We start from the raw sequence: 19,650 nt of genomic DNA, 5'->3' as shown, positions 1-19,650 counted from the left end.
AAACATATAAATATCGAAAGTTATGTACAACCATGTGTCTGTTCTACTCATTTCAACTGACTTGTGAAAACTGCTCAAAAAATTCTTTGACATATAGCAACTTTTTTTTAACAGTAACGCAAATAGTTACTTTCCCTGGTAATGAGTTACTTTTATTGTAGAGTAATTCAGTTACTAACTCAGTTACTTTTTGGAACAAGTAGTGAGTAACTATAACTAATTACTTTTTTAAAGTAACGTTCCCAACACTGCTGATGATGCTTCACTTCGAACTTTGTTCTATGAAGCTATGGCCATTGTTAACATCCGCCCGCTAAATACAGATGGAATCAATGATCCCACATCACTAGAGCCCTTGACGCCTAACCATCTTATTCTGATGAAGTCCAAAGTTACTCTCACGCCTCCTGGGAAATTTGTGAAGGAAAACATGAATGCAACAAAACCGTGGCGACGAGTGAAATATTTGAGTCTTGGAGTCGTTGGAGGAAGGAATACCTCTTGAATATTTCTACACGGCAGAAGTGGTATGTGGGTCGGGGAAACCTTAAAGTTAATGATGTCGTCATCATCAAGGATGACTTTCTCCCCAGAAACCAGTGGCAGTTCAGACGGATGGTTGAACCCATTCAAGGATGTAATGACCTAGTTCGTAAGATCAAAGTGCAAGTGGGAGATCGAAAATCATCAGGGAAACTTTCAATTGTTGAAAGACCCATCCAGAAGTTGGTGCTCCTTTTAGAGAATGCATGACTTGGTGTTTGCTATTACTATGCCAACCTGTTAACATTTGTTCATTCATTACAAGGATATCAAGGTTATGAAGCTGAGCCTTTTAAGTTTTGTCACGTATTATTTAAAAATCATGTATTCTTAAAAGAAGCAGATTCCTGTGGTATTAAATTCATCATAACATGATTGGTGGGAGTGTGAAAAACAAATTTAGAGACACAATCCATCTTTGTCTGAACCACAACAGTGACAGTTTTAGATAAGATAAGATAAGATAAGATAGACTTTATTAATCTCCGTGGGGAAATTAGGGTGTTACAGCTGAACAACAGTGTAAGATACAAAAAAGAAACAAAAAATAGAACAAGGCAGACAAGAGAAACTATATAAAAGTTTTCACTGTTAAAATACTGAGCCAGGTGTATAAAGTTGTAGACTTACCTTCATTGTCATAGTTCTGCTGAAAGAGATGTGATGAAAACAGTGGGAGCTGTGGAGCTTTATAAATCTGCTGCTGATAAGAATATTTACTGAGTGGGTGTAAAAACTGATCACCATCTGGTAATCAAACACTTTGTTGCCAAAACTTTTTATTGTTTCTTTGGAAGAAGAGGACGTTTCTTTCTTGTGGTTTTCCATCAGTTGTTATTCAGAGATAACTGATATTAACACGACTATTAAAACCAGTAGCTACTGTACCTTTGAGAGTATTAGTGTAAAAACTGACCACACCATCAGATCACAACAGCTTCTTGCTTTGCTCCTCATTTATTGCAGCAGATAATGATTCTTCTATACCCGCTTATTCCTGTTAAGGGTCGCGGGGTCTGCTGGAGCCTGTCCCAGCTGTCATTGGTCTAGAGGGTGGGTCCACCCTGAACAGGTCTCCAGTCTATCACAGGGCTAACACAGAGAGACACTCACACCTACGGCCAATTTAGAATCACCAATGAACCTAACCAGCATGTCTTTGGACGGTGGGAGGAAGCTGGAGAACCTGGAGAGAACCCACGCAGACACAATTCAGTTCAGTTCAGTTTTTTTTTTATATAGCGTCAATAACAATACAAATTATGTCAAGACGCTTTACAAAACCTCCCAAAACTCCCTTTTAACAGGAAGAAACCTTGAGCAGAACCCAGCTCATTTGGAGGGACCCATCTGCCTAAGGCCAGCTGACAGAGACAGAAGAAAGAGAGAAGAGAACAGCAGGAGAAACCAGATAAACATACATCTGTCATAGATACATATATCTGACTAGAGAGTACATGTGGAATCTGATGATACAAACTGATGATGTTACATGACAGTTTGAAAATGTAAGAGGAATCATAGGCAGGTTGATAAATTGTTCATTTCTGGTAGGAGTGGAAAACTGCAGGAGGCCATGAGGACTGGGCAGGTTGATGAGACCATGAAAACAGATGTAGTATAGAGCTTCACAGGAAACACAGTGAGAGCTGTGAAGCTTTATAAACAACCTGGTTCTCACTGATAAGAATATTTACTGAGTGGGTGGAAAAACTGATCACCATCTGGTAATCAAACACTTTGTTGCCTCAACTTTTTATTGTTTCTTTGGAAGAAGAGGACATTTCTTTCTTGTGGTTTTTCCATCAGTTGTTATTCAGAGATGACGTCTGTGAAGGTTCTCAGTCATCCAGGTCCAGGTCAACCTTTGTTGGTATATCCAACAAAGGTTCAAAAAAAGGCAACTTGTAACAAGCTTGCCTTTAACAAGCACGTTTTTTCAGGAGGAGTTCCTATTTAAACCTCAGACTTCTCACCAGTCCCCTAGAACTGAAGAAGCTACTCGGATGAGTGGTGAAACGTCTTCTCTAAAACTCTACAAGTCCAGTTGCCTTTTTTTGAACCTTTGTTGGATATTCAGAGATGACTGATATTAACACGACTATTAAAACCAGTAGCTACTGTACCGTTGGTGTAAAAACACACCATCAGATCACAACAGCTTCTTGCTTTGCTCCTCATTTATTGCAGCAGATAATGATTCTAAGCAGAAATGAAAGGGTCTGGTTACAGCAGCAGACTGAGTGTAAAGAGAAAACCAACCAAAACCTTCTGTTCCGGCACCTGAGCACGTAGCAAAGCACATATCACCAGACAGCTAAACACTTTAACTTGACTGAAGTGGCTAGGTAGCGTCAATGACAAGGAGGCAGGACGTAAGTTGTCAGCACGAACTTGTATGTCCATTTATTGAAGGTACACTGCAGGTCAAGGTATTTGTAGTAATGTGCAAACACAAAGCTGCTCAAAGGTTTACAGAGGCAGACGAAACTGGGTGAAAAAAGAAGTCTTAACCCATGCGGTCCTCTAATCTTTCTGACAGAAAAAAAAAAAAAAACTATCCTGTGATCTGATCATGTGACCAAAAAACATGTGACACTGAACAACAAATGAGAATGCAAACATCTACAAAAAAAAAAAAAACACGAGTAAGCTGTACTTCTCTTAAAGGCCTATGGGAGGTGCTATAACAATCTAACAGAATAAACACATGTAACATCACACCTCTCACACTCAAGCTAGAGATTTTATTAACACTTTTAAAATTGACCTGTAGTTTTTTGTGAAGGTTCTCAGTCCTTCAGGAACTGGAGGAATCTGTTTTGATCCTGATCCCGTCTTCCAGAAACCCTACAGGTCCAGTTTCCCTTGTTTCAGGTTTGTTGTTGATCTCATACTAATCACACATATGAAACAACATAATTAATAAGAGAAAAGAAATAAAGTTTGTCCTGGAGATTTACTGCACAGGACGGATCTTCATGCTGATGGACTTCAGGGAGTAGTCATGACCCTTCCAGCGATGCCAATCCACTCCAAGAGCATGGATAGTACCGTCAGCTCCCCAGCGATAAACTCCATTTGGGTTTGTGGTGTGACAATCATTGTACCAGAACGCCCCCAGATGATGTCTGGCACAGTTTGCACCTGAGGAGTCCTGATCTTTGTCAAAAGTGGAGAACTGTCCATTGTGAAATGTCAGGGCGTCTCCTGTAGAAACATGGAGAAGAAACAGCTGAACTTCATCTACAACCAACAATATATGAACAGATGTTTTGATTTAGTCAAAGTTCTCTCTGAGCATTTCCTCTTTGCAGAGCATCATGATGATCTGTGACTAAACACTGAGACACTGGAGAAAACTTCTTGTTCTAAGTTAATGTGTGCAGTTTTATTCTGATGGAGCTTAGAGACGATGATCTCCTCGAGAACCAGAAGTCACTGAATCTGAACATACAGTAAAAGTTTTTTGTGTTCTTTAGAATTATCTACATTTCTTCATAAAAATAACTCAAAACAACAGAAGTCCTGAAAGTAGACAAAGAGAACCCAATCAAACACATGAGACAGAAATATTATACTTTGGTATTTGTTTGTTCAATAAATGAATCATTTGTTCATATCAGTGAGTTGTTAAAGTCAGTGCCTCCTTGTTTCCAGTATCTGCTGTGACTAGTGATGGAGAAACCGAAGCTTTCTGAACCACTGAATCAATCTAAAGCAATTGTGTTGAAACAGTTCAGGTGTTTCGAAGCATTTGATACAATTAAATGTGGTGACATCTGCTGGATAATATTATACATAGCATTCACATGAAACGAAGGGTCGTGAAACAGAAAGTTGTGTTTGCTTAACAATAAAGGATCTACAGTATGTGCATCTTGAAATGCTTGATTTTCTTTTCTTTTATATAAAATAATAATATACTTGTCTGAGTTTGACATCATGTAATACTGTATGTTTTAAATATATGCTTTTATAAGATTGATAGAAATACAAAAATATATTTACAAAATAAGTGAAATGCTTGTGCATCTAGGGACGGTGATGACAGTAGTTGTAGAAAATGCTTGTGAAACTGGAAAGAGGATTTGGGTGGTTTAGAGATTTTTATTTAAAAACAAGATAATTTCAGCTGAGTTAGGCTTTAGTCTGTTCCTCTGCTATGTATGTATACAGGTATGTAAATAAATGTATAGTGTGTGAATGCCTATGTGCCAATGTGAGTATGCAAGTTAATGTAATGTTCTACTAATCTTACCTTAAACTTCACTCTCCCTCGTTCTAAATCAATGAAACTACGTAACGTATTAGGGACTGTGTCCATTTATAAGCATTGTGAGGGCCCGTCCACACGTACGAAAACGATCTTTTTCCTCTCCGTTTTCGATCATCGTTTCAAGAAATATCCGCGTCCACAAGGATCCGTTTCAGCACGACCGAAAACGCTACTTCCTATTCCAGGCCTATAAGTGGCGCTGTTTCGGTTTCAGAAATTCACCAAAAAGGGAGATGAAGATGCGGAGCATGCGCATAAAGCTTGAGCGCTGTTTACAAATCGCCTTTTTTGCTCAGCGTGGTGGCACAGGAGCATGATATTTTGCCCTAGTAACCCTAATAGGCTCAATATCGTCTCCAGCATGAAAACTAGCATGTAGTCCGCCATTGTTGTTGATGTTGTTACGAGACGTCTCGCGGGATGTGGAAGGCTGCTCGGGAGTGTGGCGATGACGTCATCGTTTTCCCCGTTTTAGCCGTCCACAAAGAAACGCAAGAGCTGCGTTTGCGAATTTCTCCACCCTGGGACCCGTTTTCAGAAAAGTGCGTTTTAGGGCAATGCGTTTACAGGATACGTGTGGACGAAAGGCCAAAACGATGAAAAACTTATGCGTTTCGGCGTTTTTGCGTTTCTGTGTGGACGGGCCCTGAGTTTGACAATAACGTGACACGTTGCCGATGACGGCCGATGCGCGTGTGACGTAATGAAGCGTCATTTGGGGAGTCACGTGATTTTTCAACTGATGAAGTGAGGCACCGAAACATCTTGTCGCGATACTTCTGCTTTGAACCCTTGACACTAGGCGCGTTCGACTTGTCTGCGCCTGTCTGAGTCTGACTTGCTTACGTCAACGTGATCTTACGCCGACTGTAGGGGTGGAGCATAAAACGGCTGCAGACAAGTCGGACACGGTCAACTTCGTGTAAACAATGGCGGATCTCGCGGTGTTTGCATTCGTTGTTGCCGACGAAATAGAAGCTTTGGAGTTACCGGAATTTATACCCGTGTTACAACAAGCATGCTGTGTGCAAAGAATTGTGAATAGCAGCAAATCTACTGAATAAGGATTAAGTAGCATAGTGCTTTGGTCTCCAATCTTGGCGAAAATGAACTGCTGATTAGGCTACTTATTTGAATATTTACTTTTACACCCAAAGTCGTTTAGCACCTGTAACTCAACCATGAAACGAATTCACAGAAAGATATTGAGATGGAGATTAAATGCCATTTGTTTTCATTTTTAGACAGACAGGTGTGAAGAAGAACCCCAAAAATCTACTAACCGTTAACAAGATTTGAACTATGGACGGCCGATCGCCAGACTGACGTGTTACCCACTAAACCAATTTAGGATGATACTGAAGAAGCAGTACTACGATATAAGTAAAGGATAACGGACGACACTTCTACAAATTGAATGCACGCGTTCTAGATGGTAAAACGGCCCGACGCGAAGCCTTAGAATGTAACCTGCGTTGTGTTGAACCTGTGTGATTCAGCTCTGCACACGCCCGGACTCGAACCAGCAGCACCTCGGATCGGGAGGCGAGCGTGCTGACAGTTGAGCCAATAGCCCAGGCTAGTTTTATTTTCGGATAGTCTAATGGAGTGAAGTCCATTATCCCGCTTATTCTACTGTTACCAACATGTTAAAAATGCCTTTTTACTGTTTAATCGAAGAAATGAACACTGCATTGAACTGCAGTCAGATGTACAATGTTTTCAGTAGGCCAGCCTACCATTGTTGCAGAAATCACATATAAGAAGGTATCCCTTCCATTTCTGTTCATTTTCGCATATTCCAACATAACGAAGCGAGAAACGTCAAAATCGTCATGAGGAGATTCCTCCCAAACTGCCCGATCACATCTTTGACCTGACGTCATGAGGGCGGGTTTCCGGTCGTGCAGTTCGTGGTTCGCCAAGATGGTGTCTGCGTGATCGACGGTGTTTTGGCTTGGCTCTGCAAGATCATCATTAAAACCTAATACTTTGAAGAAAAAACTAAAGACCTGATGAACTGATATGCACCAGTGAAAGGGATAAAGAACCTTACGTGGACTTATTAAGGAGTTAACTTCTCTTCCTAACTTATTTTAGTTTTTTTTTATGTGAGGAATAGCACGTGCGTTCCTGGAGACTCGCTAGCATAAACTGGACATTAGCAATATTGGAATTGACCTCTCCTTAAAATGATTTGGTTTACAGTCAATTGAGAGGATTTTTTATTTTTTCACTCTATCTGAAAGACTGCTATAATGGAGGGAGAAGGAGATCTTCTAGAAACAATGCATTCTTATGCAAAGAAATCTTTGTCTGACCAGTTTGATTCCAACCCGACTGAACCAAGTGGAATCCTGCCTTTAGCACTGCAAGAGACTCCCAAACCAAAATCAAAAAAATCTAAGACACGGGCAAGTGATGAACCTGAAAGTGGTGAGTGTGAACCTGTCTCAAACGCTCGTCTATTGTCGATAATGGAAAGAATAGAGAAAATGCAGGAAGAGTCTCTCAGGCGCCTACAATCTCTTGAGGTGACAGTGAAAGACAATACAACGTCCATTAGAAGTGTCACTGAGAGCCTGGAATTCATGGGGAAACAGGTAGAGGACGTGAAAATGGATGTTGCACTTATGCAAAACAAAGTTAGCATTCTAGAAAAGGAAAACAAAGTTCTCCGCGATAAATGCAACGAGCTGGATGGTTATAAAAGGAGATGGAATCTACGAGTAGCTGGCATTCCAGAAAGTAAAGGCGAAGACATCAAGAAGATCATAGTCAGCCTCTTTTGCCAGGTTTCGCCTGAGATTGCTGGTAGCCTAGCCTTTTCCGTGGATGTCACTCACAGACTGGGTCCCCGCTCTCAAGATGAACATTCCAACCGCCGAATCATCGTGCAATTCCTTTCACGCACACACAGGGACATCGTCTGGAAAGACGCCAGAACAGCTAGGATTCTTCGTGACAAGAATATCAAAATATTTGAAGACCTGACGCAGGATATCAAGGATGCTAGAAGTAAGCTGTGGCCACTGGTGGAGAAAGCAAGGAAAGAAGGAAAGAAAGCAGGTTTCCGAGGTTCATTTGCCTACATCGAGGGTAAAAAAGTTACAAACCAGTGGTTGATAGGGGTATGTCTTCTTTTATAACGATGAGTTTGATAACCTAAACACACCTTATATTTCTGATATTACCTATTTCTAAAAATGGTCAAAGCCATCCTATAAAATGTCAATTTATCTTGTTACTTCCTAGTTAGACTGCGACGTTTGCAATTGTCAGTCATTCATTATTATGAAGACTTTTGTTTCTCAATAGCTCTTTTCATATCGCCAGGTGATGGCGCAATATTGTTACGTAACGAAGGTGATTTCCCTTCTCTTTTTTACATTATTATTATTTTTTATTATTTGTTTAACATATATTGTTTTTTTTGCTCTCTTTTTAATATTTGAGAAGTTTAGTGCTTTTAATAATATTTTCTACATTGATCCACCAGCTTGTTAAGCTACTACATTTACGGAATGAGTTCGTACATTCCTTTACCTAGTTAAACTCAGGTTTATTGATCTATTGCAGAGTTAGCCTGCATTCAGTGTTCAGTGAGAGACATTTAAAAGAATTTTGTCTCTTGTTTAGAGTGTTTATTGTATGTCTTTGTCTTTATTGTCAATTAATGTTAGGGGTCTGAAAGATAATGTGAAACGCAAGGCTTTATTTTTATTTGCAAAGAAATACAAGGCAGATTTTAATTTTTTTCAAGAATGTCACTCAACTCCAAATGACTCTATGTTTTGGAAATCACAATGGGGGAATGACATATGGTTAGCACACGGATCTGAACGTTCAGCTGGGGTAGGGATTTTCAAACACAACTTTAAGGGAATAGTTATGGAGACTGATACAGATGTTTCCGGTCACTTTGTCAGTATGATAATAGCCATAAACAGTCTTACTATTATTGTAATCAACATTTATGGATATCACTCCTCTCTGGAGAATAGTACACTCTTTGATACTTTGGAAGATAAAGTCTCTTTCTATCAGGTACAGACCAGGGCCCGTATTCCTAAAGATTCTTAGCGCTAAGAGTTGCTCCTAGTGGCCAAATTCTAAGAAAATTCTTAGAATCATGACGTTTCCCTCTCAAAGTTAGGAGTAGCTCCTAGTAAAGATAAAAGCTATTCCTAAAGAATCTTAGCTCTTAAGAGTACTCCTAAGGTGAGATCTGCTAAGAGCAGGGAGGAGGACTTTTAGGAGGCTTAGGAATTTCTTAAGCAGAGGAGAAAATGGCTGAAAGAAGAGGCAGGAGAGATATTCTCCAAACACTGAATGACAATCAAGCTTGTTACAATCGCAATACAGTGGTCCCTCGTTAATCGCGGGAGTTACGTTCTAAAAATAGGCGAAATCCGCGAAGTAGTCAGCTTTATTTTTTACAATGATTATAAATGTTTTAAGGTTGCAAAACCCCTCACTACACACTTTATACACTTTTCTCAATAACTTGCAAACATACCGCACTTCAGTCACACTGCCAGCGATCAAAGATACTGTATATGTACATTTGCAACAATTCTGTAGACACCGTACGGAGGAGATTGATTGACAATGGTCTACAGTCCCTTAGCCAATCAGGACGCAGAAGACGACACGCAGCCTCTCCCTTAGCCAATCAGGACGCAGAAATCAATGCGCTGTTAAAAAAAAATAAAATAAAAAAATAAAAATAAAAAAAGCATGCAAAATTGCACTAAAAAAATCCGCGAGGCCGCGAAAGGTGAACCGCGTTATAGAGAGGGACAACTGTATCACTGGAAATGAAAGTCAACACAATACTGAGGTATTTAGCAACAGGAAAAATGCAACAATGCAGCAGTGATGACTTGGAGCCAAATCTACGTCTTAAACACTTTTATTCTCATTGACCAGTTGATCCAGAAGCAAACACTGTTCCTCTGTCCAGTTGGGTTTCTTACTTCATTTCTTCTCCACTGCTGTTCGGTTTTTGGAAGATTTGAACACCAACCAACACTGCTTCTTCTAGGCCGGTTAGCAATCACAGAAATTGATGAAAGCTGAGCCATTTTACTCTTGTTAATACCAAATAGGTGAAGTGCAAAATGTTACCAGTGTGGTAAATGAATGAAAGCAAATAAATAGAACTATCAGCATGTGAATACTGTGGTAGTGAACTGAGTTTAATCACACATTTTATAGGATACTTTTTAAAGTATAGCGTACTATTTATTTATTTTTATGTAAATTATTATTTATAATTATACAGTCTTCATAGAGATTAGATTCTGTTAAGTCTATTAATTTGACGTCTATTCTAGGCCAGTTATCACCAAAAGTGTATTTTTATCTAGCTTCTAGGATCAACCAATCACACCTCTTGAAATGATGACTCATACCTAGCAACGGGGTCAACCACACCTCCTCACTAAGATAAGAGTTTCTGTCCATTCCTTGCTAAGAGTTCTCTAAGAATTTTCTGGAATCACTCCTAAGCTAAGACTCCTAGCTAGGAATTTTTAGGCTAAGATAAGAGCTCTCTTAGAGGATTCTTAGAATCTTTAGGAATACGGGCCCAGGTGGACAAAGGAGGAGTCAGGTATCAGGCAAACTCGGAGGTCGTTTATTTCAGTAACAGGGTCAAAACCAGGGAGTCAGGATACTGGCAAAGGTACAATTATCCGGCAGGCAAAAACTCAGGTAGAACAACAGGCTAAGGTCACAACTAGAGAAAACTTCGAAGAAAAGGGCTCGAACACTTCAGGAAAACCAAAAAGACGATCTGACATAGAAGGAGAGGGGAACACAGCTTAAATACACAAGGGAGAGGGAGACAACGAGACACAGGTGAAACACATGAGGGCGGGGAAAGCAATCAGAGACTGAACTAGACAGGAAGACAGACTTCATGAGACTCACACTACAAAATAAAGCAGGAAGTGACAAAAGGGACACACAACTGAACTGAAAAAAATAACAAACACTACGTGGTCCTGACACTTTCTGGTTAACCAAATACCCCAATGCCTCTTTAATCTTAGGTGGGGATTTTAATATAGCTCTAAATAACACCATAGACAGATTTCCCCCACGGAGTTCAGTATGTCTCAACTCCACTCTGAAGTGTTTTATGGAGAAGTTTGAACTTATTGATGTCTGGAGGAATTTGTTTCCTAGTGAGCGTCTATACACTTGGTCTAATAAGGACAGCTCTAGACAGTCTAGAATTGATTACTGGTTGGTTTCCAGATGCTTGATAAATGATAATATTTCATCTCATATTTATAATTCTCCGTTGACTGATCATAAAGCAGTCTATCTATCAATATCCTTGCCTGGAAGTCATTCAGGCCCAAAAGCATCATTTTGGAAATTGAACAGTTCTCTTTTGAACTACTCACAGGTCAAAGAAAAAGTTAAGGATCTAATAATAACACACTGGAACCAAGCAGAAACTCAGAAATCTTACGGGAGGAATTGGGAACTGTTGAAATATGAGTTAGGGAAGTTTTTTAGGAAGTTTGGTGCTGATCTGGCTAAACAAAAAAGAGCAAATGAAGACGAGATTACTACACAGCTGGCGTCTTTTTGTCAAAAGGAGCCCTTATCTGAATTGGAGAGGAATGAATATGTGCTCTTACAACACAAACTAGATCAACTATATATAGACAAAGCAAAGGGTGCATACATTCGATCTAGATCCAAATGGTTAGAAGGCGGCGAACAAAATTCTGCCTATTTTTTTAGGCTGGAAAAAAATAGATCTCTTCTTGCTGCAATCGACAAACTAAAAATAGAGGACCAGATAGTTGATAATCCGAAAGATATATCTGCCTTTTGCCACCGTTTTTACAGTAATTTATACTCCTCTCAGTACTGTGAAGTGACAGCTACCTCATTTATAGACTCTATCCACAATTGTAATGTTATTTCCGCAGAGGATAGGGATGCATGTGATTATAACATCTGTAATGATGAGGTTTTGAATGCTATTAATAGTCTTAAAAGTAATAAAAGTCCAGGGTGTGATGGTATAACCTCTGAGTTTTATAAGCTGTTTGGCAAAGAACTATCCCCCTTTTTGCTAAATGTTTTTTCTGAAAGCATTCAAAGTGAAGCTCTTCCAACAAGTATGACTCAAGGTATCATCACTCTGATTCCAAAACCAAATAAAGATAAGGAAAATTTAGAGAACTGGCGTCTGATCACACTGCTAAATATTGATTACAAAGTGTTGGCTATTATTTTTGCTAATAGATTGAAATATGTTCTGGACTCCATCATAGATGAGTCACAATCTGGATTCATGAGGAAACGTCATATTGCTAATAATATTAGACTGATTTTGGATATGCTAGACTATAATGAACTTATTGTTGATGATAGTTTTCTCTTGTTTCTTGATTTCTACAAAGCCTTTGACTCTCTTGAACATGGCTTCATTCTGAAAGCGCTTGATAAGTTTGGGTTTGGTCACTTTTTTTGTAAAACTATTAAAACTCTGTATAGGAATGGCAATAGTGCAGTAAAATTTAATTTTGGTACATCCCCAAGGTTTGATATGTTGCGTGGGATTAAGCAAGGTTGTCCTATCTCTCCTTACTTGTTCCTAATAGCGTCTCAACTCCTGACTCTTCATATTTCAAACAGTGCCTTACAAGGAATCTTAATTGCTGATAGACAGATTAAAATCAGCCAACTTGCTGATGACACCACACTCTTCTTGAGGGACGCCTCCCAAATTCCTCTAGCGTTAGATTTAATTAAAGGTTTCTCGAAAGCTTCTGGTCTTCACTTGAACTTAAAAAAATGTGAACTTATGTTTATAAAAGATTGCTTGGTGCCCTCTATACATAACATCCCTGTGAGAGATCAGGTCACCTATCTAGGAATTATTATAACCAAAGACCAATCTACAAGGTGCGCCTTAAACTTTAATCCTACCTTTCAGAAAACACAAAGGAAATTGAATTCATGGTTGCAAAGAGACTTATCTTTAAGAGGTAGAACCTTACTCTCAAAAGCTGATGGTATATCCAGACTTACTTATGGTGCTCTCTCATTAGCTGTAGATAGTAGCTTGTGCAAAAAAATTGATTCTATGCTTTTTAACTTTATATGGAAAAACAGAATACATTATATTAAAAAATCTGTTGTAATGAACTCTAATCAGTTGGGGGGTCTAAACGTTTTAGACTTTACAACTTTAAATAACACTTTCAAAATAAACTGGATAAGACAGTTTATTAATAATCCTGTATCCTTATGGAACTTTGTCCCTAACTATGTTTTTTCTAAAGTTGGTGGCCTGGAGTTTTTATTGATGTGCAATTACAAGATAAGTAAAATCCCAATCAAATTATCTAACTTTCACAAACAAATGCTTTTGGCATGGTCTCTCATATTTAAGCATAACTTCTCACCTCACAAATGCTATATTTGGAATAACGAGAACATTCTCTACAAAAACAAATCTCTTTTCTTTGAAAGCTGGTTTAACAATAACATTACACTTGTTAATCAACTTTTTGATCTGGATGGTAAACTATACGAATATTCAGAATTTCTAAGAAGATACCAAATTCCAGTAACGGTCAAGGAATATGCTATTGTTTTTGACGCAATTCCCACTGGGATTATAATGTTGTTAAAAGGTAATACTCCCCCACAGCCACCTACTCATCTATTCAGTTTAACTGATACTGCTGTAGGGGGTTTGTGCTTCTCTGTAGAAAATCGCAGTATTAACAGGAAAATCAGAGCTTTATTCCAGACTGATATTGTTACTACTCCCTATGTTATTCCATATTGGAATGGTATAGTAGAGAATATTCCTTGGAAGAAAGTGTGGTCCTTACCTTTCAAATACATAGTTACTAATAAAGTAAGAGAAGTTTCGTTTAAACTGATACACAGGTTTTACCCAACAAAATCCTTCCTTAAAAGATATAAGCAGGATATTGACTCTAACTGCTCATTTTGTAATTGCACTGATGAAAACATGTCACATCTTTTTTGGAATTGCCCCCATACAGTACAATTCTGGTCAGAGCTACTAAAATTCATTCATGCAGTATTAATCCCAGATTTTTCATTTTGCTTTAAGGATGTTTTCTTTGGGTTGTTTGACTTTGATGTTAAACGTGATAGTGCACAATTCATTATAAATCTTTTATTTCTTTATGCTAAATACCACATACATAGGAGCAAATTCAGTGGTTCTAAACCATTCTTTTCTGTTTTTTTGACTGAGTTTAGAAATTACATTGAGTCATTGAAGTACTCAGAAAATACTAAGGCTATAAGAACTGTGGTTTTATATGAGTCGTGTGTGTCCTCAAAGGTCTATTAATGTTTTTTGTTTTTTTTTCCATTCTGCCTACAAATCTGTCTACCTATGCCTTTTGTGATTATAGCTGTACCCCTGTATGTTTTGTATCTGTTGTGATGTTGTATGTTGGTTGATGCTTCCATATGTTGTATTTGTTATAATGAGCTGTAAACCAAAATAATAATAAAAAAAAAAAAAAAAAAAAAAAAAAAAGTTCGTGGAGAGCAACTGCAAGATCTGTCTGCAGGCAAAGACTCCCGCGATATTTTAAGGTCATGTGACATGGTGACGTAGTGGTAAGTCCCTCCCCGGCTGACACAAGTCGGACAGGATTTCTAACCAGCATGCATTGCGTCCATCCCAGCATGCATTGCGTTCATCCCAGCATGCATCACGTCAAGTCAGATCTGCACAGATCTGCATGAAGTCGAACGCGCTTACTGTTTCAAGCATCTGCTTCAAGCGTAACATCTCTACACAGCAAATTCTGGCCTTTGGAATAAACTCTCTGGGAGTTTATATCAACTACATTTGAGTGTACATGTGAGATCATCGAATGTACTCCAGGGAAAAGTTAAAGTAACTCTTTTCCTGGAGTTGATTTTTGAACTCTTTTCTGGAGTTAAAACTGAACACTTGTGGGAGTTAAAATACTAATCCCATGTGGGGTAAAATACAACTCTCACCTGGAGTTAATTTCAATGTGAACTCTTTCATGGTGTTAACAGTTAACACTTAAAAATGTGTTTTATTTAACACTTTTCAGAGTTAATAATTAAAATACAAAGAATATTTTAGGTTAAAATGACTACAGAAAACATTTATTATCACACATTTTTATTTTAAATTCATGTTTAACAATGACAAGCAGGATATTTCAAAAGTGCAAACATTGTATAAAAGCATTGAACATACAGAACTTTTCTGCAGTAATGAATTAACATTAGGTAGACTTTAAACCTTTAAGTACATAAACATGTACATAAAAACAACATGTACATAAAAAATTCCATATAGCTTACGTATATTAAGTCAGCAATGTTGATACATTAAAAAATACAACCCTCTGACACAACATACAAATGTGAATCACATCCATAAGACATTTGAGCATCAAAAGATTTGAAATGTCTTAATCTAGCCATTTCTAGAACCAGTATCTTTCTTGGGATGGTTTCACTTATTTGGAAAGCATGGAAATGATCATGGAAACAAGTTTCATGCTCAACCAAAACAAAAACAACTTTACCATCATGCAAAATGATAGAGATTATTTTGCTGAACACTGGCATGTTTTCATCAGTGCTTGTGCAAACAAAGAGGCCAACACGATATTCAACTCCACACTTTACCCAGTTTGTGAGTCTGACAGTGGCTTGTGAATCTATGTGAAGATATGCAGCTATATATTCTATATCTTCTTCTTCTATATATTCCAGTGTTTCAAGTAAGCACAATTTGACTGGACCAGATTCAACGGCTTTTGAAGAAAAGCATTCCCAATGATAAGCTACTGCAAACTGGTGTTTTTTTGCAAGTGATACTGTCAAATTCTTGAAGTTCTTGACACAGTCTTTGAAAAATTTGTGTTTGGCTTCGAATCTCATGGTCCAGATATGAATGAGTGGTCCAATTTTTCGAATGCACCTCGGATAGTGGACCATAAAATGATGTTTTGGAATCAAGTTTTTTGATGGGTACAGTTCTTTGAAGAGTTGGTGATGTTCAATAATGAGGTGCTTCAAATACACAGTCATCCCTTCTGTGATGGAGTATGAAAACACAATGTTTATAATGTTTAGCAACAAGAGCAACAAGTGCCAGTGCAAATCATCCTCTGGTACCAGGTCACCAAATATCAAAGGTATGTTTGTGACCAAACACAGAGTTTGTGATGCATTTAACCCTAATCCATTTCCTCCACAGTCAAGGTTAATATGTGTTGGTTTGTTTTTCTTTTCCAAATAGCCATAATCAAAAGCATACAGCCTATTTAACAAGCTTTCTTTCGAAATGAAATGTTCAATCAAATACTGAAATAGTAATTTGACCTCATATTGACCAACCCCTTCCAAAATATCATGCATGATGTCAACAGCATAATTTTCTCAATGTTCAATCCCCTTGCCATCATCAGTAGAGATGACAAAACACACTGCTTCTGTTGCAAGTTCTGGAAAGACATCCTCATCCACCTCTATGCCCTGCTCATCGGCGACTTTTAGCACTTTATCTTCTGGTATGAGAAACTTCTGTTTCACTGAAGCACAACATTCAACACGTTATTAAATTATTATTTCCCCTTTAATGACATCAGACAACACATAGGTACATCACCTACCTGCATTGACAAAATCTGAGAAGCTGACCTCTTCCAGTTTCACATATTTCTTTGTCCTTCCATGTTGTACCGTCAACAACATCTTGACCACTGGAAGGAAAAATAATAATTTTACCAGTAATAAAAGCAACATGTGGACTGTCACTGTAACAAAAGAGTCTTTGTGGTAGCATGTTTAGCATAATGTTCAGTGGTCATAGTCATGTCTTTACAATGAAAATGATTGACAGGCAGCCTTGAAGCTTATAAGAGTCGCTGTCAAACTCTAAGCTATCTAACACGTTCACTTACAGATAACATCACAACACGTGACCGTAAAGAACAGTTTCAAACAACACTAGCCTACTGCTTATTAGCTAAGGAAAAGTTAGGTTTAGCAACTAAAGGCTAGATTATGCTTCCGCGTAGTGATCACGCAATGGTCACGCAATGGCCACGCAGTTGCTCGGACGCAGTCGTGAGACCGTGATGGTTCTGCGTGGGGTTTACGTGTCGAAATGCATGCCACACCGGTAGAGGGCGCTATGATTTTTTGTGACCGACCGACCGAGACTCTTGTGACGTATCTCGCCTCGTATAGTTATTTACCTTCCGGCTTTTGTCGTAGTCACAGTGAACGATGGACACCGAGACAGAGAGACTGGCGTTGGAGCTCCAAATTATTGAAGCAGAGGAAGAAATACTTCTATTGCAAATTAGGGCACGACAAAGGAGACAATGATGTTTATGAGTAGAAACCGGAAAAGCGGTCTCCAGCGGATGTAGTTAGCGGACCAATCACAGCCAATGCCGCTGCGTTGCTGCTGCGTTGCTGCTGCGTTGCTGTTGCGTCGCCTCGACGCGCGTCGAGGATTTTTGGGAGGTGCACGTCTGGCCCTTGCGTAGGACGCACGGGGGTCCGCAAGGACGTAATAGGTCCGCAATAGGTCCGTACGCACGGACGCACTGTGTCAACGCGGAAGCATAATTTGGGCTTTACCTCACAGGTCCCCTTCTCGTGTCCGTTACGGTCCTAGCCGTGCCGGGGGTCAACTGAGGAAACAACAACGTTACTGTTCAGTATACATTGATACGACAAGAAACAGTGTAGGCTAACAGTTAATGTTGACTTAAACACACAAAGAAATATCAGTAATGACCTATTTTTTTACAGTCTATGGTAATGACGAGTAACGTTATGATGTTAACTCCATGCGCGAAGTGCAAACGCATGGTACGAAAAGTTCGGGGCTACAGTAACTTCAGCAGCTAGCTAGCTAGCGAGTTTGGCCTCGCAAAAATCTTCGACTAAACATGACAATGTGCCGTTATATACTGATAGAAGTATAATATAACGTAAGTTTGAGGAGTAAAATGGCTCTTTTACCTGCCTCACGAGTCCTGACAGGTTTGGGGCAAACTTCAGCAGCTAACGTTAGTTGCTAGGAGGTTTGACCATCACAGTCTGACAAAATATACAAATGTAGGCCTACCGTTATTATACGTCCTATTATCGTCTTAAAGTCCTGCACAGCCTAATATAACATTAGAAGTAAAAGTATAGTGAAGTAAGTATAGCAATATTAGAAGTAGAAGTAAGAAGTAAAATCACACTTTTACCTGGCTCAAGAGTCACGGTGAAGTCCAAGTGAAAAACTGCTGAGCGGAGCGCGGCAACAAAGCTGAACTCAGGTGTAGTGTTGAATCAGGCTCCTCAACACCCAATGAACACCGAAATATTACACCACCAAAAGTTACCCTAAACACAAACTGTTGTTAAATGTAGAGAATTTTAACACTTTTTTGTTTAACTCCAGATTTTTGAACTCCAGAAATTTGCTGTGTATCTGTGACCTCCTTGTAACTAAATGTTTCTGGTAACAGCTGATCAGTGGTCTACAGCAGCTTGGAGGAATTTTAGCCCATTCCTCAGAACAGAACCACTTCAGTTCGAAGAAAAGAGCCAATATTACATATCAGAGAGGAGCTCCTCTAGGATTAAATCAGAGTCCATGTGTTCAGAAGTGTTTCCATCAATGTAATGAGACTCAGGTGTGGTTCAGTTCCTGGTTTAGTTTAAATAAATCAGGGATTTGTCTCAGTCTGATCTTCACAACACATGTTTGTGGAAGTGTATGATGGCAACGGACAAAGGAGCAGTGTTGTGAAGAGACGGCCCTGGAGGAGGAGTGATCTGAAGGAAGCAGGAAGTAGGAGGAGCCCGTCTTGATGAGAGCCTGTGCAGGTGTGCGGCCCTTTGAAACCCTGCAGCAGAACCCTGGGCTCTCTCCTTGCAGCAATTGTTTGTCTGAGTAAAATGTGAGTTCTTATGTTGGTACATTTCTGTTGTGAAAGATAATAATTTAGTTACTTAAAGTTGATTTTGTATGATAACGCTTTATGTTGATAGTTAAAAGAGAATGATGTATTTGTATCCTTATGTATTTAGTTTCATTACAGTTTTACCTATTTTTCTTTAGATAAAACCAGCATCAATTGCCTGCCATCCTCTCCAGAAATAAGTCCAATTAAACCAGATCTTGCAGTGTCTCATTGTGTCTGACTGCACAAGTGTGGTGCTGACAACTTTCCTGGTACCCAGCTCAAACAACGGCTATATTACAATATTATATATAAGTTTGGAAAAAGAAAAAGAAACCAACAGAACTGTCTGAAATGTTCCAAATATAATGAACTGTACTTTTTTAAGAGCTCAAAAAGTTCTTTATTTCCAAAAAAACTGACTTATACCAAAACTGATTATTTCATGTCAGGCATAAAGGATTAAAAACTAGAGGCATAAATACAACAGCAGTGCAAAACAAAGCCTCTCACTGTTCTTTCACTTCCAGAAGGCACATGAGATCTGATCTCAGTTTGTCTGTCTGTATATAAGCAGCGCCATCATGTGGTCTCTCTGATAATGTTTCCATCGTCTCTGAACAACAAACAGATTATTAGAGAACATACCTGGACGTCTGACGTGGCTCCGATGGGATAGATGGTGTACACTCCACTTGGTCGGCTGTTGTCATAATTATAGATGTCGCTACAGTCCAGAGGCAGGAGGAGTTTAAAGCAGTTGGTCAACAGTGGAATCAGGAGGAAGAGGAGTCCGGACAGCAGCTGGAACTGAAGAGACGTTTGTTTTATTAAATT

General features: G+C 38.9%; 1 protein-coding gene across 1 annotated transcript in view; it reads right to left on the bottom strand.

Annotated features, from left to right (window-relative positions):
• Positions 1-3,001: 3,001 nt before the first annotated feature.
• LOC311504250 (uncharacterized protein) overlaps positions 3,002-19,650 on the bottom strand; it is a gene marked incomplete at its 5' end in the record, with an annotated part of 35,704 nt that continues 19,055 nt past the window's right edge. Inside the window, one exon of the mRNA XM_084567269.1 lies at positions 3,002-3,690. Coding sequence (XP_084423395.1) covers positions 3,503-3,690 — 188 coding nt within the window. The 3' untranslated portion in view covers positions 3,002-3,502. The remainder of the gene's footprint in view (positions 3,691-19,650) is intronic.

The sequence above is a fragment of the Chelon labrosus genome (assembly GCF_963514085.1).
Source record: "Chelon labrosus genome assembly, chromosome: 19".
NCBI lineage: Eukaryota > Metazoa > Chordata > Actinopteri > Mugiliformes > Mugilidae > Chelon > Chelon labrosus.
Note: the sequence above shows the minus strand (reverse complement) of the source record. Positions and strands in the feature narration are given on the sequence as shown.